Source organism: Eschrichtius robustus, chromosome X (assembly GCF_028021215.1).
Source record: "Eschrichtius robustus isolate mEscRob2 chromosome X, mEscRob2.pri, whole genome shotgun sequence".
Taxonomy (NCBI): domain Eukaryota; kingdom Metazoa; phylum Chordata; class Mammalia; order Artiodactyla; family Eschrichtiidae; genus Eschrichtius; species Eschrichtius robustus.
This window is the reverse complement of record NC_090845.1, coordinates 114,001,212-114,023,892: the sequence shown is the minus strand read 5'-3', so window position 1 is coordinate 114,023,892 and position 22,681 is coordinate 114,001,212. Positions and strand designations below refer to the sequence as shown.

The 22,681-nt window shown below is 50.8% G+C and overlaps 1 protein-coding gene across 6 annotated transcripts in view; it reads right to left on the bottom strand.

Moving 5' to 3' along the window:
* The window catches only part of BCORL1 (BCL6 corepressor like 1), a 60,821-nt gene that overhangs the window by 20,391 nt on the left and 17,749 nt on the right, over positions 1-22,681 (bottom strand). For 5 of the 6 annotated variants that reach the window (XM_068533682.1, XM_068533681.1, XM_068533683.1 and 2 more), the window contains 6 exons: positions 20,261-20,390; positions 15,528-15,615; positions 11,977-15,249; positions 6,862-7,027; positions 5,508-5,588; positions 3,012-3,401 (listed from right to left, as the gene is read on the bottom strand). In XM_068533682.1, coding sequence (XP_068389783.1) covers positions 3,012-3,401; positions 5,508-5,588; positions 6,862-7,027; positions 11,977-15,249; positions 15,528-15,615; positions 20,261-20,346 — 4,084 coding nt within the window. In that variant the 5' untranslated portion in view covers positions 20,347-20,390. The remainder of the gene's footprint in view (positions 1-3,011; positions 3,402-5,507; positions 5,589-6,861; positions 7,028-11,976; positions 15,250-15,527; positions 15,616-20,260; positions 20,391-22,681) is intronic. The other variant, XM_068533686.1, reaches the window with a different exon arrangement.

The following is a 22,681-nucleotide window of genomic DNA, read 5'->3' as shown; positions in this document are numbered from 1 at the left end:
TTTGTCTTTTTTTCCACTCTAATATGAAAACAAATTTAGCAGCTCTGCTGAAGTGAAATATGAAGTATACTGGGGTGGGGAGTAAATGGTAGAAGGCTTCCTTCATAGCCTCAGCTCTACCCGCCTGACTGCCCTGTTGGTCTCTCTCCAAGCACACAAAGATCAAAGCCACAGAAACTCCCTGACACCAGAAGCTGCCATGGGCCGACTTAACTGGTGGGCAATCACAGAAACAGCAGGCTGCCCTCCGTGGCTGGAAATCAAGTCACTGGGACACACTGGGCAACATCTCTAATTCTAGCCATAGCTCACTGAACAGAGCACATTCCAGTTTCAAACAGGCCTGCTGGGAACTCCATTACCAAGAGCCTCATCCCACAGGGTCAGTCCTAAACTCCAGAGGCAGGGGGACAGATTGAGTTTATCCTTATCTCTTAGCATTAGTGTTACATGACTTGGCCACTAGCTGTGTGACTGCTGAGGGCAGGTCATAATCTCCCTGAGCCTCAGTTTCCATGTCTGTAAAATGGGAGCATATAACCCACATCACCCCTTTATAAAGTGTTATAAAGAATAAGGTATCATTATCGTATTATTTAAGTGTAAGCTCTTTAGGTAGGGCCATGCCCATGTGTTCTTTATCTCCCCCACAGGACTGGCCACCGTGCCCAGTACACAGCAAAAGATCAGTATGTCTGTGAAGTGAGTGACTGCAGCCTCAGTTTCTCCAGGTTGTGAAACGAGGGGGTTGAGCAAGATCCAAGAGTTCTCAACTCGCCTCCCCTGACCTTTGCACGCGCTCTTACGTGTGAAATCGCCAAGGGCAGATCCGGATGTAGGAACCATCATTACAGCATGAGGAATTGTCTGCAGGTTATGCACAGCTCTTAGAAGGCCAGCTGCCATACCACCCCTTCCTCCCAACTAGCTCCAACCCACTAGTGGGTCCCCACATCTGTCTAAGAACTGCTGTGCTGGATGGCTTCTAATGGCACTTCCAGCCAGCACGTTCTCAACCAGGCCTTTTGATGCAACAAGTTTGGGCTGAGGCAAAAGAGGAAGGAACAGAACCATGCCTTGTGAGGACCTCAGGAAACACAGGGAAGCCATATTACAGCATTCAATGCCACAGAAAAAGCAGCAGCCCCTTCCCTATGTACTCAGGGCAGGGCAGGCTGTGGAGTTTATTCAACTGTAGTGCAGCAGCCTCACAGTAGCACAGAAAGGAACAGAGAGTGAAGGTAGCAGGTGTATGAGTGGCAATGGCTCTTCCTATCCCCTTCTGCAAATCAAGAAAAGAGAGACCCAAGCCAAGGACGAAAGGAAAGATCATGAGGCCCAGACAGGAGTAAAGTGACCTGTCTAGTTTGGTCTCTGCCTGACTCTCTGATGTCAACCTGAAAGAGGGTAGCAATAGGAGGGATCACAGCTTTCGGAGAAAAGAGATGTTTGCCAGGCAATTCCTTCATGAAGAGTCACCATCAGATCTAGAGGAAGGTGACCAGACCACAGGCCAAAGCCAACAAACTCAACTCAAAGGGAGAATGATCTACTTTCCAACAGCTGGAGCTGCCTCCACAACAAGCAGGATGCCTTGCTGAATGGCGTTCCCATGCTCCTGGAGGTGGTTAAGTTGAGGCTACCTGTCAAGAGTGCTGTGGAGATCTCCGCATTGGGTGGAAAACTGGGCCAGGTAATCTCGAAGGTCCTTCTGGTTCCAAAAGCCGATAAGTTCCATAAGAAGCTTCCAAGCTTCTAGGAAACCAGATCTCATTAGAGAAGACTGGGTGATACAAAAGCTCCTCTTCATCCTAACACCAGTGGCTGAGGCCCACTGCTTGACAACTCATTCCTGACCAATCCATATGGCTATGGCAGAAAACTGGGAAAATCATCCCCACTCTCTCACACGGTTGATGAAAATTGGCTCGATCACTCTCTTAAGTGTAGGAATAGGTATTGTATATATCTCTACTTAAACAGAGCTGGAAATGAGGTTTAGCCTTCTTTGCATTATAGCAAACCCAGAATCTACTACCCACTCAGATGTGGTTATTCAGTTTTCACTAATATGGAGACTGCAGATATTTACCGGCAGCTCAGGATGAATACATTATAGGAGCCAATCAATTGTTGTTTCAAGGGCAGAGGTCAGAGAAAGAGAGTGAGAGACAGAGGTGTTCTCATTGAACCCAGAGATGTGCTTTTTGCTCATCTAGAAATCCACTATAGGAATGGGCCCGAAGAGCACTTAGCAGAACAAACTGATGTTAGCCTTGGTGACAGTCTGTGCCTCCATGATTACATATTATAGCGTCTAACGTGGCCAAACAAAGCCTGGTGTTCTCTCCTTGGGCTGCCTGATTTTCCAACAAAAATGATGCCTGCAGGTCCAACAAAAATGATGTCATCTGAAAGCTTCACTCTGCCTCTTAATAACCTTTGTGGCTTTAACCAAGAAAGCCAAGTTGTGCCCGCTTCTACTTGAAGTTCTTCTGTTGGGTTGAGGAAACCATTGTGCTTCTTTTTAGTTTAGGGGCTGGAGGCATCCCAGGAAAGGCAGCCAATACCCTCTTTCTTCTTGAAGCCAGGATTCTAGGAGAGAAAACCCAACCTCCCAAAAGACCCAACTCCCTCAAGCCAACCAGAGAACTCCCTGGTATTGAGTTGTCCCACACCAAGGACGTCACTGTGGCCTTGCCCACAGGTTCAGACTTTTATAAAAAATTGGAGAGCTCGGGGCTGCATGTCCTCAGCTCACCTGTAGGTCAGTCCAATGTCATTCAATCTCAACCCCAAGCCAAGACCTCGGGAATGGAGTTGAGTGACCCCCTCTGGCAGCTGGAGCTCATAGCACCACGTTTCTCTGGGTGCAGAGGCCTTTGGCTGGCGTAGAGGAGGCAGAGGTGGGAACACCCAAGATGCCCGAGGGTCCCCAGAAGCCAGAGTCACTGTGGTTTGGGGACGGGGGACAGCAGCTCCCTGGGGCAGCAGCCCCTGGCCGGCCTTACCTGCTCTCCCTTTCCGCCGCTGCTCTTCTTCTTGTTCAGTCAGGTACTCCCCAGTCTGATATTTTCGGCTCTTCTGCCGTCTCCGTTTCTTCCTCTTCACCAGGCCCTCCTCCTCGTCTTCCTCCTCCTCCTCGTTGGTGTCCCACATTTGCCGGGCAGCCTCTGTCCTCCAGGGCATCTCTCGGGCTCGCCACAGGTGCCTGCGGCCCTGGCTCAGCAGGGTCTTGTCCTGGGCATGGTGGCTGCGATACTGGGTGTCCCGTTGGGTCTTTCTCACCTTGCGACGCTTGGCCGGGGTGGGGGTCACCTCCTCTTCCTCCTCGGTGGGGAAGACTTCCTGGCTTCCCATGTCACTGTCTGCCATACCAGCAAAGGAGCTACAGATGCTTCCTGTGGACGGGATGTACAGAGGACGGTCAGGTACCTCTTCAAAGGACCAAGAGTATGGTGTGGAAGCAAGTGCCCTGGATTAGGAGTTTGAAGGTGGGTTCGAGTTCAGGCTCTGCCAGTTATTGGCTGTATGCTCTCAGAAAGTTCCTTCACTTCTGTCTCCTCATCTATAAAATGAGAATACTGTTCTCTGCCTTACTGACCTCACAGGACTGTTCTGAGGCTCAAATGAGATAATTCACCCTTAAGCGCTTTACAGAGTCCAATATGTTACACAGCTATCAAGTATCCAAACCTCACACCCTTCCTCATCCACGCTGCCCTGCCACTTTCATTCATTCCACAAACTCTTACTTTGTGCTTATAAGGTGCCGAGACTTGTCTGAGGGGCAGGAAAGGGCCACAGGGTTTAGTAGAGGGTGAGGGAGGGCAGACTGACATGGCGCCCCCGCCCATGCTCACTATGTGACCCCCCCAATCTTGCTGACAGAGCCACCCTGGGCAAGCAGAGTTGTCACCAAAGAGTCTCAGGAAAAGTGAAGCAAGAAGGAGCCCCTTTCCTGTGACATAGCCTGCGTTAGTCCCGCCCAAATGCTCCTCAGCCAGGCCCTCTTCCCTTCCTTGACCCCACCTCCTACTGAGCAGCCAAGAGTCCAGGGGTGGAGCTTTCTCCCCAGCTCCACCCTCCCGCCCCGCTGCAGCTGTTCCTCACCGTTAGGCAGGCACTTCCCCCTCCTCTCCCCACCACCCCAGGATGATGGGACCTTTACTACCCTCCTCTGCCACCCGGCCAAGAGGCCATTTTCCTCCCCACGCCTGCCTTCAATTCTGCTAACAACAAGCACAGTCCTAAATTGGCCCAGTTTAGTGATCCAGGAGATCTGACATCTTTCTCAGAAGCAGCTCTGAGATACCACCATCTTTCTCTCGAGGCCCGGCTATTAACTCGACAATCCCCAAACCCAAGTGAGGTCAGCAGAAGAAAGAAATGGTTCGAGGGAATTCCCTAGTGGTCCAGCGGTTAGGACTCCGCGCTTTCACCGCCAAGGGCCCAGGTTCAACCCCTGGTTGGGGAACTAAGATTCCACAAGCCGCGCGGTGCAGCCAAAAAAACAAAGAAAAGGTTCAAGGCCAACAGAGTGGCAGTGGCTCTTGACCAAAGCTTCAAGTCAGTCAGACCGCTTAAAGACAGCAAATATCCAGCAAACTTTCCATTATACAGACTAGGCAGGGAATGAAGTGTTCTAGTTAATCTAATATTCTGGTTAACACGAATCACCATAGAGATCACACAGGGATCACCAATTTCCAAAGAATCAAATACACTACAATGTGTTTAACACTAAAATGGGAACGGCTGTAATGTAATCGTTCTTTGATGATTCAGAGGACACTTCAGGATTTTTCGAGGCCTCCAGGCTGTCGTTACGAGCCCCAATTACCACCGCGCTCTCCATGTGCTGAGGTGCCCATTAATAGAAATGTCAGATAACTGAGTTTACACTGTGCCCTGCTTCCCCATTCCATCCACTTTGCATGGAAATCTGGGTGAACTGGGGCAACCATTTCTAGCACTAAATACCAACTTGGAGGCTAGCAGACAACAGTAGTAGCTATAAAGGGCTATCCTTTTCTAGACACTGGGGGTTGACCAATACAAGTTCAGGGGACCAGAGGTGATTCTGCTGGCCCTGACGACTCAGTGACCATTTCCAATTTGGATGATGCCTGGCACACAGGGCAAGAGGACAGAGGCCCAAAGGTTAAATGTCTGTGCCAGAGACTGGCCCCAAAAATCACGAGATGCCAAAGCCTGGAGTAGAACCAGTTTTCCTGAGTGGCACAGGCCTTTCCTCTTTCCACCACTGGCTGCCAACAAGAGATGTCAAATCTCTGTTATGAAAAGCTAAGTAAATCATCCTAAAATCGTGGGCAACGACCCAGCTCCTACCCTGGGCTCCCTCGTCTCTTCAAGGAGCTGGGCATCTTGGCACGGTGAATCAGATTTCCAACTCTCCACCTGCGCCAATGGCAAAATCGCTCGACCAGACTTCTACCTCTCTGCAGAGAAGTGCCAAGATGGGCCTCAGCCTCAGGGTCACTCACCAGACTGACTGCGCGTCCGGGTGCTCAGGACCACGGGGATGAAGTCACGGAAACTGCTCTTTGCCTTCTTCTCCAAGGAACCTGGAGTGGTGTGTGGTTTCAGGGCAGAAGGCAGGAATATCACAATCAGAGTCTCAGGACAGGAAAGCCTCCCCCACCCTCCCAACCCAAGAGGCTCAAATGGAAAACTCAAGGGAGGGTTTGTGTTCTCCCTGCATTACATTTATTAATTCCCCTTATGCTGCTATCACCTACGTATCTCTTTTAGAGAAGGAGCTTTTCCCGGTGGTTTTTGAAAACTGGGAGTTGGGTCATTTTTGCTGACACCAAAAAAGGCAGTGCACGGCATCGATTCGCCGGCACGCCACAAAGTGGAAGGCCCGGTTGCCTGGACGACTGTGAGGCTGCTGCGCCTCCACAGCGTTATAACTGAGCTGGAGCAGGTCCCAGAGAAGGGCAACCTCCATGAATCGTAGAGGATTGAGCAAGGCAGGAAGATGGGAGCAGGGAGCGGCGGACAGCGGAAAACTGCTATATAAGAACAGACTAGAAAGAGGCAGGTCACTTCAGACAGGCAAGGCTATGAACACTGGCTACTATGGGCAGGAATACGCGGGCTTCTCTCTGCTGAGGGCGCCAAGGCACTATTAGTGGCAGAGCACACGGGTTACATACACACCTCCCCAACCCAAACATCCTGTGTGTCCCTAAATAATAAGGGTTTAGGATTCCTCTAACCCTTCTAGCTAGCTAGCTATTAATTTTTAACTTTTCTAATGGGAGCTTCCAAATATACCAAAGGTAGAGAAAACAGTGTAAATAACCCCCATTTGGTCTTAATCCTCATTAAACCCATTTCTTCTCTGAGCCTAGACCCACTGTAGGGTAATAGGTTGGCTACTCTGCTGTAGGACTGACTCTTGTCTGTCTGAAAAGCACCACTTCAGAGTGTGCCTTATTCTAGCAACCAGGGTGAGCAGCGTAAGCCCCCACTCCCGTCTCCCTTCTCCCTCCACTTAGATTTCAGAGGTGTCAATTATATCCTCCTCCTGGGACTTCCCTGCTGGTGCAGTGGCTAAGACTCTGTGCTCCCAATGCAGGGGGCCCGGGTTCAATCCCTGGTCAGGGAACTAGATCCCGCATGCTGCAACGAAGATCCCGTGTGCCACAACTAAGACCCGGCACAGCCAAACAAACAAACAAATAAATAAATAAATACTTTTTTCAAATTATATCTTTCTCCCACAGTGAGGAAGTCTCACTTTCCTGGTCAGTTTCAGAGCCCCTCACCCCCCCACCCGCCACAGGGATCCCTCTGCAGCCCATCAAGAGGGCCAGGACCCACGGGGCCTACCTTCCTCGTGGCCATCGGCTCGTTTTCCTGGAGACTGGGACTCTGGCTTTGTTGGCTTCCGGTGCTTGTGCTTTACCCTGACTCCATTGTGCTCTTTTCCTGAATCTGAAGCCCCCCTGGGGCTTTTCTTGGTGGGTTCCTGGGGGTCACTAGGTGGCTTCCGGCACTGTGGAGAGGTGGAGAGAGTCAGGTCTGAGGTCAGTTTCACTTCTTAAGAAAGCCCTCTTAATGTTGAGCCCTGGGCCCTGATACTGACACACGGACACGAGCTGCCCAGGTGGAGGCTGGGGGAAGGGGCCGCCCGCTGCCTTCCACAGTGGGCTACAGAGGCTTTTTGGACTGAATCCAGTGCCCTAGCTAATCCCCATAGACATCCATACCCCATCATTTGAAACACGTCCACAGAGTCTGCATTCACAAGCCGAATAAACACCCAAAGTCATTTGAAAAGGTGCAAAGTCAGGCCCCATACTCTCTATATCCGAACAGCAATAGAGAGGTGGACAGAAAACAAAAATGCCTCTTCTGCAAGTTGGATGACTACATTGTTCAAATAACTTCACTGTGAATAGTATTGACACCAACAACTGAAACTAATTCTCATATGGGCCAACTCAAGAAAAATTATCTATTTTCACGTGTAGATTAATACCAGAAAAAAGATTCAACTAAGGCAAGAAGAAAAGTCTACCACGGCAGCAATTCCAATCTCCCCGTACTTAGGAAAGACACCGAAAAGGCCCAGGCATTTTCAATAACGACCCTTTACATTCTGAGGCCCTTTCACCTTTTCCAAAGACTCTCTCTAATATTCGATTTGTTCTTCCCAACAACCCAGAGAGAAAAAGCTAGTATCACACCCTTGAACAGACGAGGAAACTGAGCCTCCAAGATAAGAGGTTAAATGACTTGTCCAGGGCAACACAGCCCAAGGCGTCCACTTGCTCAGGGGCCGTCAGGGACTAGGCAAACCTGCAAGTTAGCTGCTCTGTGCCTGCAGTGAGAAAACGGCTGAGCTAGGACTAAGACCCAGGGCTCCTGGCACCCAGCCCGGGCCTCTTCACCTCAGCTCTCACTCCTTTTCTTCCTTACTTGTGTCCTCCACTGGTTTTGGTCATCCGCACTCATACCTACTGCCCGGCGCATGGGGTAGGCACAATGGTTGTGCTTACACATTGCAAGGACACTCTGAGCCTAGCAGTCACAGATTCTCACAAGCTTTGAGATCTCTCCATGCCACCCAACAAGAAATAGGGCAAGGTAGGGATTTCTAGTATTGTAGGATCCAGGGAGTGCAGAGTAAGCAAAACATTTTAACAATGACAGCGGGCCCTAGGAAGAAAGGAAGAGTTGTTTTCCCCCTAAGCAGAGCCGCACACCACATTCTAAAAAGTTATCATGGTCCAGCTCCAGCTAAGGGGATGGCAGATGTCTTACTGATGGAACATTTTTCCGGCGGGGGGGTGGGGGGAACATGTCTCCATAGAGTCACCATTCCCCATCAAATTCCAGGGACTCCTGCTATCCCATGAACTCCTCCTGCTTCTTATTCAGCAGAGGGCTGAGTTGAAAATTCAGTTTCTCCCTTTACTTGCTGCCAGTTCCTACAAACCAAAGTGTTAGGAGAAAGAAAGAAATGGGAAGGAAAGAGGAATATGGGCAACTGCTGCTTGAAGTGTGACCTTCAGGTATGGCCACAGAACAACTACCTCAAGTCAGGCGGAATAAAGTTCAGTGCATGTCAATTTGAACATGTCGTATTTATTTCTGAATATCATTTTTAGCTGGCTCTTTCAAGTACGGATCATTAACTTTTACTTCCTAAGAGAGACAAAAACAAGTAAAACAGAACATCTAGAAGGGATCTGTGTCTGTATGTTCTGCAAGGGCAACACTCAGAGTAAAAATATATCGCACACTCCAACTTAGGCAAAAAGTTGCGATGATGAACAGACCATGTAAGATGAATGTTCTGGTTAACAGAGTTTTGAAGGGTTTTCCAAAGAATTTTCCAAAAGATGAGAAGACAACCAGCACCAGATGAAGCAGAACTTTCTTTGCTGATGATTCAGAAGGTCCTTCAGGATTCCGTGCGGCCTTGGGGCAGGTGGTGTAGGAGACAGGAGACTGATTCTTTTTTAAAAAATTTTTTTATTTAATTTTTTTATTGAGGTAACATTGGTTTATAACATTATATAAGTTTCATGTACATAACATTATATTCCTACTGCTGTATACACTACAGAGAGTATTCTGATTCTTGGCCATACCCTGAAAGGGGCTGCTTTGAATCGACCCCTGATCTTAGTTTTGCTTATCAATGGTTTCTTTCTCAGGAAAATGGAACATAAGAAAAGAAAGATCTAAGTTATTTGCTTTCCGGAAAAATGGACATTTACTAAATCATTACAGGCAGTTGCCAAGGGCTGCTTCAAGGCTCCTGATGCTGTGACTTTATTCTCTGCCCTCTCCATCTGTCAGTGGGCCCAGTGAACTGTTCATCTAATATAGGAAGGGACAGTGCCTGCCTGTCAGCGAGTCACCTGCAAGACATAAGCTCCATGAGGGTCTATCCTATTTGTAATACTAATGATATCAACAGCAGCCACTAACACTTTCTGAGCACTTACTATGTGCCAGGCACTGTTCTAAGCATTTACACATATCACTTCATTTTATCTTTTTTTAACAATAGCTTTGTTGACATATAATTTACTGAGATATATCATACACTGATTTATGTTTATTATTCAACTGTTTTTAATACAACCACGGAAATGTGCAAGGATCATCACTATCTAGTTCTAGAACTTTTTCATCACCCCAAATAGAAACCCTGTACCCATTAAGCCGTCACTCTCCAATTCCTCATCCCCGCCAGCCTTAGGCAACTACTAATCTACTTTCTGTCTCTATCAATTTGCCCATTCTGGACATTTCACATCATCATTTCATTTAATCTTTACACAGCCCTATGAGTAGGTACTATCACTGTCTCATTGTATAGATGAGGAAACTGAGGGCGAGAGAGATGAAGTAACTTGACTGATGTCACACAGCTAGGAAGAAGCAGAACCAGGATTCACACTCAGGCGCTGTGCCTGGCTCCAGAGAGCATACTCCTCACCAAAATGCTGTACTGCCCTCCTTAAGATGTATTCCCACTGCCTGGCAAGGACTGGCACATAGTAGACGCTCAACAAACACTTGCTAAATGGTCAGTGAAACAGCTATACATAAGCAGAGTGGAAGACAGTGTGGCATAGCTCAAGATGAACATGAACTTTATCTTTCTTTTAATTTTTTTAAATTGGGGTATAGTTGTTTTAGAATGTGAACTTCAGAACCAATGAGACTGGAGCTTGAGTTCCACTTCTGTCATTTAGTAGCTGTGTAACTCTGGGTAACAACTTACTCATTTTCTTATCTGTGAATTGGGTGTAGTGTTCACCTCATAGGGTTATTTGAAGGATTAAGTTAGATAACATATGTAGAAAGCACTTGGTATATAGTAGGAATTCAACAAACGGTAACAACTATAACGACATGAACTATTATTATTACCACCAAGAGCAGATTGCAGTTACCTGAGCAAATGCTAGACATGTGCTCTACTGTGTAATGACCTATGTTCCTACTTGGCATGTCTCTGCCGTACTGAGGTGGTCATGGGGTCACTGAGAAAAACCCACCCAAACTCTACTCCCAGGGTTCTTAACCTGGAGTCCATGGGTGGGCTTTGGGGAGCGGGTTGGGTCCATGAGCCCCTTGAAATTATGGGCAAAATTCTGAGGCCATGTTTCGGGGAGCAGGGTTCACAGCTCTCATCAGCTCCCCAAAGTGCTCTATGGTCCAAAAAAGACTAAGAGCTTCTGCCACAAACAAATTCATAGTGCTCTGGCTAGAGATCTATTCAACATCCAATTTGAAGGCTTGTTAACATAACCTCAAATTGCTCCATGTTTTGAATAAGCCCTATCCTCAACTGCTTCAAGAATCTCCTTGATCACTAGTGGCCTTCAGATCCTCTTTGGAGGAACACTGGGTTCAGGCCAAGTCCTCTTAGCCCACCTTTTGGCCTAGAACCCTGCCATCATCCTTAGCCTATTAAGAACCCAGACCCAGATGCCCATCTGCCTTGGACACCAAATTCCCAATGGGCTGAAACCCACAGCTGCCACCCCAAGCATTAGGGGGATAGGAAACTGGTGGATTTGCCCAGAAGCTGAATCGGCTCAAGCCCCACAAAACTCCAAGCAAATCCTGAGCAGGCTTACCCCGGTGGTGCAGAGAACAACCTTGTCAAAGGCCCCTTGCCTCCCTGGACCCTAAGCTCTCAAGGCCAGCAGTCATCTTAGAAAAGGAAAAGGAAGAATGGCCATGCAAGGAAGGGCCTGTTATTAATTGATTTCCCTCCCCGTATCGTACGGTATTCTTCCACTTTCCAACCTCATCTGGGACAATGGCTTTCCTAGCCTCAGGGACCGAATCATTTCCCACGTCTACAAAATAGAAGCCCACCCCTCCCCACGCTAAAACACCATATATGGAGAATGTTACTTGGTAAGGGTCATGATTCACTTTACACAAGCCTTCCAATCAGCTCAGTTCACAGAGCTACTCAACAACACTGCACGAGGGCTTCCCTGATGGCACAGTGGTTAAGAATCTGCCTGCCAATGCAGGGCACACGGGTTCGAGCCCTGGTCCGGGAAGATCCCACATGCCGCGGAGCAACTAAGCCCATGCACCACAACTACTGAGCCTGCGCTCTAGAGCTCGCGAGCCACAACTACTGAAGCCCACGTGCCACAACTACTGAAGCCCATGCACCTAGAGCCTGTGCTTCACAACAAGAGAAGCCCCTGCAATGAGAAGCCTGCGCACTGCGACGAAGAGTAGCCCCCGCTTGCTGCAACTAGAGAAAGCCCATGCACAGCAACGAAGACCCAATGGAGCCATAAATAAATAAATAAATAGATAGATAGATAGATAGATAGATAGATAGATAAATAAATAAATAAAATTAAAGAACACTGCACGAGGTTGACGTCTGCAGGACAAAGCAGACCCCTGGTGTCTCGGCCCGGCCCTCAACCTCAGCCCAGCACTCACCTTGGGTCCATGGGAACTCCGGACCATAACCTTGGCTTGTGGCTGCTGCTCCTCACCATCCTTCTCTTTGCCACACTTCATTTTCTTGGGCGGCAGAGATTCGGTCACCCCATCGGTCACCACCGAGTCTGGCTGCCACTTGTTCTTGCAAGGAAAGACACCTACACTTTCCTGTTTCACTCGAGCCTGCCCGGCCTTACTCCGCACTTCAGCTTGGCCCCTCTGGGTAGCTGCTGGGAGGCCATCGGCCCGGAAGCAGGTGGCTAAATTGAAGACCACATCACCATCCACCTTCTCCATTTTCACCCGCCCCAGGTCCACCTGGCTTCCGAGCTGTGAAAGGTCTGTGCTGGAGGCCCTCTTGCCGCTCGGGACCACGTCCAAGATGAGTTCCTTGGGGTGGCTGTCATGAGGTAGCAAAGGCAGCTCGGGCATCTTGTGCAGGTTCTGGGGGGTGGCCAGGACCAGCTCATGGGACATATAGGTGGCCAGCACTTGGTTCTTAGGCTTCGTGTCTCCTGCCAGCTTCAGGCTGCAAGCCCCCTGGGGGCCTTCCAGCTTAGGAGTGCTGTCGGGGCAGAGGTGGCTCTCTGATTCCTCAGGCCCCTGATTCACTCTCAGGTCCCCACTGCTAGGCTGCACAGACAGTGCCAGGGTCCCTGTCTGAGGGCTGAGCGTCAGGAGGACAGGGTTCACTTGTTCCTCGTAAGGCTTGGCAGCAATCCGGCAAGTTTTGTTCTTTGTGCCCGTGTCCTGCTCTGGAGCAAAGGGGCCCCCGGGCCGTGGCTGCCCCTCGGGAAGTCCATGCACAGCCTCACCAGGGCCAAGGGACGGCACACCAGAAAACTCAGAAACGACGCTGGTGGGCCTGATGGGCACCCCCTGGCTGGGGGTCAGCTGCCCGGCACTGGAAATGCCGATGGAAAGCAGAGACGCCTGGTGGTATGGTGACCAGCCAACAGGCAGGACCTGGGTGCTGGTGGGTTTCCCGTTGACTGAACACCGTGGGTAAATATTTGCTGGCCCCGTGGGCTTCCAGAGGGAGAGCTCCTTGGTTTGGCAGCCCGGCAGCCCAGGGGCGATGCGGGCTGGGGTGTAACGCTTGACTGTGCTTGGCTGTCCCTCAGTCCCAGCCTGGCTGCCCTTCTTGCCACAGGGGGCACCAGTGCTCTTGGGCTCTCCTTGATCGATGATGGAGATGGGCTCCTGCTTGGGGAGATGGCGGGGGTCTCGGTTGAGGCCCAGGTTGGGGTCTTTGTTCAGCAGGAGGGATGCAGGCACTGGGTTGGCCACTCCCACGTAGGTGCCGGGAATGGTGCTGATCAGCGCAGTGGAGTTCTTCACCCAGGTGCTTGGGTCCCCGTTCCTCACGATCTCAGGAAAGATGACGAAGGGCGAGGAAGTGGAGCCCAGGCATGAGGTGACATTGCTGCCGGCAGCCTGGGTTGTGCGCTGGGACCTAGACAGGACCGTGGAGAGGAGGGCCTTGCTGCTGGTGTGCACGGGGGTCAACACGGGCATGGGAGGCGTCTTGCGTTGGTTCGGCAACGGGAGCTTCTGCCGGTTGGACTTGGAGGAGAGGTCCAGGGGCATCTCGCTGCACTCGGGCGGAGAGGCCATCTCTCGCTCCAGCTGTGGAGGTGACTTGAGGGGAGAGAAAGTGACGGAAGTCCCTTCTGTTTGTTGCTCATTGCCACCTGGCATCTTGGCAGGATGCGGTGGGGCTGAGCTCACGCTGGGGGCTGGCAGCAGAGGCTGTGGTGGTGGAAGCACCTTGGCAGAAGCAGTGGAGAGGGAAGTATCTGCCAAAGGCCCGGGGACCCCATCGGGTGCCGGCTGGGTGCTGGTGCTGCTGGACGGGGAAGCGCAGGGGAGCCTGTTCACCTCCAGAGAGACCAGCTTGGACTCCGAAGTCAGAGGCCGGGCCACAGAAAATGCATATGGGTAAGACCGCAGCTCTGGGGAGGCCAGCACCCCAGGGAGACACCTGTCCTGCAGGTAGGATGGCAGGACAGGGAGTGTAAGGGTGGAGGAGACTCCCAGGGTGGTTGGCAGTGTGGCCACGCTGAGTGGCTGCCCACAGCTTGGAGGCGGGATATAGACCAGCGGCTGGCTCGGGGTCAGCACTGTCCCTGGCTGAAAGGACAGGGGGACTTTTTGCATAGCTGGTGCCTGAGCTGCAGGAAAACACACTCGACTCAAACTAAAGGACGCCGGGATGGGTGCAGAGGTGGGAATGGCAGTGGGCGTGGCAGCCGGCATGGGCGTGGGGGCTGGAGTGAAGATTGGGGCTGGGGTGGGTGCAGGCACCGGCGTGGGAGCAAAGGCAGGGATGAGGGTGGGGGTAGAAGGCGGGCCAGAGGACGGGGTCGGGGTGGGCATCGGCACCGACGGAGGGGCGGGAGCTGCCGGAGGCGTGGACGCCGGCATCGGAGCCAGAACTGGAGTGGGGACAGGTGCGAGGACCAGGGTCGGAGCCGAAGGGGGCACGGGAGCCTGGATCAGAGCCAAGGGAGGAGCTGAAACTGGGACTGAGATGGGGGTAGGGGCCGGAGCCGACAGGGGGACGGGGCCCGACGGGGGAGCAGAAGCTGGCACGGGCACCAAGACTGAGGCCGAAACCGAAAGAGGGCTCGAATCGGAGATGAGTGTGGGCACTGATGGTGGCGCCGGAGCCAGAGCCGGGACTGGTGCTAAGGGAGGGGAAGGGGCCGGAACCGAAGTGGCAACCTGGACGGGAACGAGCCCGGAATGGGGCACTGGGGCGGGGACGGAGAGGGGGACCTGGAATGGATCTGGAACAGATGGGGGGACAGAGGCTGAACTGGGAGCCGGGGGGCAGATGGGGGCTGGCAGCGGACTGAAGTTAGTGGTAACCAGAGGCAGGGTGCCCTCCACGGGGACGCCAGTTCCTAGAGTTGCCAAAATGAAAGTATTCTTCTCCCCGACACCCTGCCGAGAGTCCAAAGCCTTCGCCCCAGCTGGCGAGCAGTCCACCTGTTTGCTCATTTGGGTGCTGAGGGGCGTCCAGGAGCAGTCCGCCGTGCCGTTGCTGGCCTCCAGGCCGTCGGAAGTGGGAAGCTTGAGCCCCTCTCCCGGGCTGCTCAGTGACACCAAGGGGCCCCCTGCCTCTGCCACATTCCCAGCATAGTCCATTTTCGGCTGGGCGTCGTCAGGCCTGTCTTCTGACTTGTGCCCAAGTTTTTCTGTTGCACTGCCATCTGGGTCTGCCCCCCGGGCATTGCTGCCACTTCCAACTGCCGTGAGCTCCACCTGCAACGACAGAGCAGCGTGCCCATCTTAGCGAGCTCTCTGTAGATCGTGCAAGTGTCCCGAGGCCCAGGAGAGGTGACTGCTGGTCCTCTTTGCAACTCGACCAACCAGGCAGAAGCAAAGAGAAGCTGGCCAATTTCTGTCTCACATACAGCAACTCCTGGGAAACACCCTGTCCTTTCCTGGCCCCCTTCTTGGGATGGCAGGCTGGGCACGTTGCCTGAGCAGTTCAGCTCCACCCGTTGGCAGGTGGCATGTGGTTCTGCATGGCCCCTTACCTTGGAAAAACTGCTGACACAAAACTCCTGAGATCCAAAGCGCTGGCAGTCACCTGTCGTGGACTCCTCATCAGAAAGAGGTGCTCTTCTAGCATGGGAGACACAACCAGAAAAGGGACGTGAGGCCTAGTCTTCAGGCCACCAGCACCTTCCCCAGAACGCCCCCTGCCTGCCTGGGTTCCCATAAAACCCTCCTGTCTCGCTTCCTTTGGTGGCTTGGGGGAAATCACAAGGAACTAGGGGTAGGGGAGGTCCAGGCTGCAAACCGGAGCCTCCTTGCCCAGCTTTTCAAGTTCCTGCAAAGGAGCCTGATCTGACTAGACTCCCCTCTTTGGGCTGTGTATTCTAGGGCTCTCACCAGGAGTGTGGAGGACCCCAGCACCTTTGCCTTGTCCCTAGAGCTTATCCATCAAGGTGACCGTCCAGGAGGTACTGGGCATTGCCAGAAGGGGAGAGGTAATTCACAGAAGATCCCAAAAGGCATGCAAACTGCTTTCCTCGTAAATATGATCTTATTTTAAGTCTACAAGGAAAGCTGGCTACAGGTACCATAATGGTAACCCTTTCCTAAAACAAATAACCACCCCCATTGTGGTTCATGTTCTAAATCCAAATCATCACCTAGTCACCTGATGAGCTTGCCTAGAGCAGATACACGTTTATTAGCACACATAATGATACTGATTTGAGGCAGGTCACTGAGCATCAAGGGGCATTTCAAGGGCACGACTTCTTTCCCTCTAGGGTATCTCTTCCCCTTTTCTAGGGTACCAGAGAGCTCAAGCCAGCACCCTCCTTCCTACCTTTCTGCTCTTGCTTGCATCCTATCCCCTGCCAGCTCCCCCACTCTCCGCTTGGCCTCCCAGCACCACTGCATTTTCTCCCATCGCAAAGGGAAGGAAGCCTTCAAAGCTACAGACCCCGAATTCAAGTTGGTATATTGCAGAGGGAAATGCTCAAGGCCAGAGAGTTGGTTCCCAAAGGAGGAAAACTCAACTGTACCCTCACCTCCTCAAAATGTCTTCTCTAAAATTTGGGCAAGAATCTTAGGAGATGGTATATCCTGACCAAAAAAAAAAAAAAAAGGTCAGACTGGGAGGGTGAAGTTGAAGAGAAAACAAACACCCACTGGAAGTTTGGTATTTTGAGTTATAGCAAGAACGTGCCACTGCTGCCCTAGGGAAGACACCAGTGGGGCAGGAGCCATGGTGTGAGTGGCCAAGTGGAAAGCTGAGGTGCAAGAATAAAGCTCCAGAAGAAGCCCTGAGATGTGGTTCCTAGGGTGCAAAGCACAGGAATGCTCTGTGCACCTCTGGGGAGCTAGACTGCCTTGGGGTTTGCCCCCCTTCTTCAGAGCCTCGCCCTGAGCTCTGCAACAGCCAGGGAAGAAGCCAGCACCTGCCTCACTAGCCATCCTAACCAAAGGGCAGTCAGGGCGCCCACAACCAACCCCCACAAGAACTAACTCCTTCCCTCCCACTGGAACAGGGCACCGTTGACGGACCCCAAAATTGTACCTGGGGCAAGAGAAGCAAAAAAGGCAAGGGGATCACCGCGGGCCTCTCCCCATCTTTTCAGGGCTCCAGAAGGGACTAACCGGGGGGAAAGGCTTGTTCCCTTTAAAAGGCATCTAGGCTGGCAGAAGTGGGAGGGTTCCACTGCTGGCAATGACTGCTGGTGACAAACAGAAATGATCATAAGGAGAGAGGCGGGCTGGAGATGCAGTCGGGGGTCTCAAGGAAGGGGAGGAAGGGGAGCCTGAGGGAAAGGGAAAACATACTTCGACATCAATCCCTGAGAGCCCAGAAAAGTAAGACCAATACCCAGCCTTAGGCCAGGCCAGGGATGGTTTTGTGGGGAGGATGGTGACGAGGAAAAAGGAGCGGCAGGGAACCCCCCCTTCACCAACCCCACATGAGGGACCGCAGAGGGGAGACACTATTTCCATTTCCCCCGTCCTCACCATACACAGGGGAGTTCAGCTGCATATTTGGTCCTCCTTGCTCGGCTCCCACCCTGCATAAAGTCACCTTGAAAGTAGAAACCCTGCCTTCGAAGGCAGCCACCAGAGAACGGCAGAGCCACCGGCCCAGAGACTCTGGAGGTGGCAGCGGCCAACAGCAGTCCTGGCTACTCCAGCCATACCCACACCTGAGTGCCAGCCCCCAAGGCTCTGGGAAAATGTCCTGCGGCCACGTTTCAAACCCTCTGAGGAGAGAGGTGTGTAAAGCCAAGCAAACGTTAAATTGCTCCATTGAGAGAAGAACCTAGGACAGAGACAGCTTGCAGGGCAGGGGTGCATGGGGAGAGGAGGGTCAACTGGGCAAGATTAGGAGGGTGTGGGTGGTGGGGAGAAGGGAGCAGGGGTCAAAGCAGGCTTCAGTCAGGTCTGAAAATCAATCCCACCTTTTCTTCCCAACAGAGATGACCCTGGGCCATTATACTCAAGGCTTTGTTGAACCTAAACCAGAAACAGCCATAACCTTTCAGGGCTGTTTCCCTAATTATTAAGGGCTAGCACCACTGTCAAACCAGACCTTTTTCAGTTCCTGTTGGGCCCTAACTACATGGCACACATCTCGCTTAGATCCCAGCCCCTGCAGACTTCCCATAGCACCCCAAGACTGCCTTCATTCCAGCCAAGGTCTCCCGCAAACACACCATGTGAGAAATACCAGCCCTCACCTGAAACTCCTACTCATCCCCCAAGCCCCGGTGCAAAGGTCACTGCCTCTGGGAAGCCTTCCCTTATTCCACCAGGAAGTTTTTCATTCTGGCCTGTAGATTCCCACGGGACCTGTACATGCCACGCGACAGCACTTACCACCAATATCCCATGACTACTGGTTTGCTCTGATTGAGTTTAATAAATGTTTGGTGAATGATGGCATGAATGGGTACAAGAAAGGAAGCAGCAAGCAAGCAAACAGAGGGATTTAGCTGGAGGCTTGTCTAGAGTCGGCCACCTGAGGCCAGCATAAAGCCCCTGTCCCCAGTTTCTACAGTCCTCAGCTACATCTGATGGCACTGGGCAGGCTTCTCAAACATAACTTCAAGAGTTAACCCCCAGATGCAGCTTTACACCCGAAATGTCGAAGTTCTACAGGTGGTCAAGGGCTAAGAAAGATGGTTTTTAAATAAGGTGAGATCACATTTTGGAAATCAGCTATAGCATGGCCTGGGCTGTAGTGGGAAGGTGACAGCAATGGGTAGATGAGATCAGAAGTGACAACACTTAAAAAAGGTCATCTTAACCACTTGGCATATTTGGTAATCTAACATCCCAAGAAAAGTCCATAAGGAGGGAAAATCAGGTTCGGGCCCACTTCCTGGTCCTTTTTCAGAGGGGATTTAGAATAGACAGTAAACTAAGGTAACTTGTTCATTGATTTTTTGAAGGCTCTAGTCCAGATCTCTACATCAAAGCCTCAACTACTTATAACTAGTTGCCAATGAATACTCACGCAAATCAATACCAGCGCTCTGCCTTCCCCAGATCTTCTCTTAGTTATTATCTAAGGACATACCTCATATGCAAAGGAAAATACCTTTCTCATGCAGATCTGAGAAGAATTTTGTCTTATTTTCCTTGATCTTGATTTTTATATTCTAAAATTAAATTCCTTTTAAGTCCATCTCTAACTTGTTCCTCAGTATAGACAGCATTAAACCATCAGGAGCTAACTAATGGCTTTAAAAAAATAATAAAAAGGTCTATTCTCCTAACCTGAACCTCACACAAGTACATACTTCTCCAGTTAAGAACAGAAGAAGAAAATAGATACACACAAAGACGTCCATTCCTTTTCCCTTCAATATTACCAACACTCCCCCACATGCACACACACCCATGCACACACTTCCAAGATTTCCCCAAGGAAATGCCAGATCTTGAATCCCAGGGAAAGCCATACCGTTCTGTGTTCTAGGTGACTGATTTGATGTATTTGGATTTCAACAGTCGATATATTGAAACCAGCAAGCATGGGGGAGCCATACCTTCTCTAAAAATGGGAGAGGCATTGCAACCATCACACACAGCTCTTTGGCCAAGGGTTATGAAAATCAAATGTAGAATCTGAAGGCCATTTTGAGTGCTCTTCATACGGGGCATGATCAGGAAATGGAACAGCTTGGTCAACCCAGTATTTTGGTGAACAGAAAACTGAAAACACACGCAGATCAGGCAAGCATCACCAACTCTCAATTTCATACAAAAACTACGTTAAGCAGTTTGATCCTCCTTTGATACTTCATAAGGATCTCACTGCGAATCATCATTAGCCTCGTGAGGCAGGAAAGTGCTGATCACCAGAATACCCACTAACAGTTCCCAGTATAAAGCTGAATGACAAAATCGCCTTTCTTCCAGGCTTAGATCGAGGACCAAAAATATCTTACACGTACCCTTGAGCACAGAACATGGATGCAGCAAATAAAACTTGCAATTGCCTGAGCTTCCCTTTAATCCACAGTCTGACAGTTCTTAATGAGTAGACAAATACTAGTTGGCAAAAGGTCATCTGTTGGCCTCCTCACTTTCATCTGAACAGGGACGGCATGGCAGAGCAGGCCACTCACACAGCCCCAGCCCCAGCCCATCTCAGGAAAATTAGAAACAACCAGCAGCCCCCTCCCCAAGGTCCCCCCTCAGGCGCTGCTGCAGCTACCTCGCCAGGGAGCAGGCACCGCTCACTGGAAGCCGGCGACGGCCACCTTCCCAGCCTCCTCACCTCTCCTCGTTGATGCCACACATGCGAATCCGGTCAGAACTGGTCCAGTTGTGCACGCCGCTGTAGAGCGGTGCTGTAGAGATCATGACAGCCACTCACCACCAGCTAGGACCTGCTGTGGCCACTCCCCCTGGGGAAAAAGAACTCCCAAAAATCAAAACTTGTAACACGGACAGCTGCTTTAACCACCTTTTATGCGGAAACATTTAAATAAATAAAGGTAATTAGAGCACCAAAATGTTAAAGCAGTCTCTCTCACAAGCCAGCCTGCTGTGGAAAATTAAGGTCCAAATGGGGATGAGGGAGCACCAGCTTTCCAGGAATCCATAGGTTTCAGGATGGAGACGAGGATGCTGTTAATCACCTAGAGTGATTTTTAAATTATCTGAAAGACAGATATGCATGAGTGTTCGAGGAAATTCAATCTATTTCAGACAAGTGAGATGCCAGTATATTGTTCTACACACATTTAGTCTAACCAACTACAATTAGGGGGTCATTCCCATATATGAACAGGGCATCGAAAGACCACTGGGGAATCTTTTTCTTGTCAACTCTCCAATCCATGAGTACTGAAGTATTTGAGTGACATAACCAATTTAAGCTCTCCAGAGGAAGCACATGCTTTCTTTATAAGCCCTTCAAAAATACTCATTCTAATTTCAAGTTAGGAGTTATACAGATATAATGCATATACCTAACCTGGTTTAAAGTGCCCTTCAGATCAGATGCCATACTCCTTGCGCTCTGACCACAAACAGAAAACAATGCTCCAGCAAGAACCGCACATGTCTGCCCTTGTCCCTTCCTATCGGTCTGTCATCCCCATGACCTACCGCCCCCTTCACCAGCCAATGTCGGGTTCTCGCTGTTGACAACCACTGCACAGCCAATTCACCTTCCAGAGAAAATGAGGCATCAAGAGAAAGAGGTTTATCCAATGAGCTTGTCTTGAGACCCTCAAACTCAAATTAACTTATTAGCTAAAAGCCTTATTCATCAAAGCTCAACTGAACAAAACCCTACAGTGATCAGAATTTTATGCTGTTCTCCACTTTCCAAAGAAGTAAACCACAGTAAAATACAGTCACCTCAGGAATTTGTTTCATTTATCCTTTATACAATTTTCAGAGATCATCCATATTCAACACAACATCACTTACTCACTCAACAAATATGTATTGAGCACCTACTATGTGCTGGCACTGTCCTAGGTACTGGGGATTCAACAATCAACAAAAAAGACCAGAAATCTCTGCCTTCATGGAGTTTATATTCTAGTGGGATGAGATGGACAATAAACACGTTAAATGAGTCTGTGTTACAGTATGTTAGAAGGTGGTATAACACAGGCTAAGGGGCAAGGGCGATGGTGGGGGGCGGGGAGTGGAATGGGCTACAATGTGTAAGTGGGTGATCAGAGTAGGCTTTGCTGAGAAGGAGACATTTAAACATCCTGAAGGAAGCAAAGAGGTGAGCCATGTGGATATCTGGGGAAGAGCATTCCAGGCAGAAGGAACAACCTTGCAAAGGTCCTTAAGGCACGAGGTGCCTGCTAAGATCAGAAAAGAGCCAGGAGGCCAGTGTGGCTGGCACAGAGGGAGCAGACAAGGGAGAGAGTCAGTGAGAGGAGAGCAGGGCCACATCCCCCATTCTCTCCTCAGTCCTCATCCTACTCCTGTCCCTGTCGCATAGGATACTGTTGCCTTCGCCCCTTCCTTTGTACTTGCCCCTTTCCTGGCTTTGCAGACCCAGTGCCTGCTGGCCTATCTGGGGCCCTTCTCTCCTGCCACCCCAGAAACCTGGCCCTCCATCTCTCCTCACCTCTGCCACCCTCTCCTATCCCTTCCCCTTCCCTCCTTCTTTCTCTTCCTACCCCACTCATCTCTCTCTTTCCCTTCCCCCTCCTCTCTCAATCTCTCTCTCCCATTTCTCTCTATTCCTCCTCATCATTCCCCTTCCCCCTATTATTCTCCCAGCTCTCTCTCTCTTCCCCTCTCCTCTGCTTCTCTTCTCCTTCTCTCTCCACCCCTGCCACGGTCCCCTCTCCTCCAACGTTCTCCCCTTTTCCCACCCTCCTGCCCCTGTCCTTTCCCTCCTTTATCTCACTTTTCTTATTTCCCCTCAGGCTCCACTCTCTCCTCCCTCCCCGCTGCCCCCCCCCTCTACTCTTAGTCCTCGGGCCTCAGCCTTCAGTCTCCCTCTCTTGTCCTTCTGTCTTCCTCTGTCTCTCCTCTTCCTGTCTCTCTAGCTCAAGTCTGGCTCTCACTGGCTCTCCCCAACCCCTCCGCCCCCCTCCCTCTGCCCTAAACCCCCTCCCCCTGTGTGTGTGTGTGTGTGTGTGTGTGTGTGTGTGTGTGTCCTGCCCCTCCTTTTCGCTTAGCTCAAGAGCTCTCAGTTTCAACTCACCCCTTCGTGCGC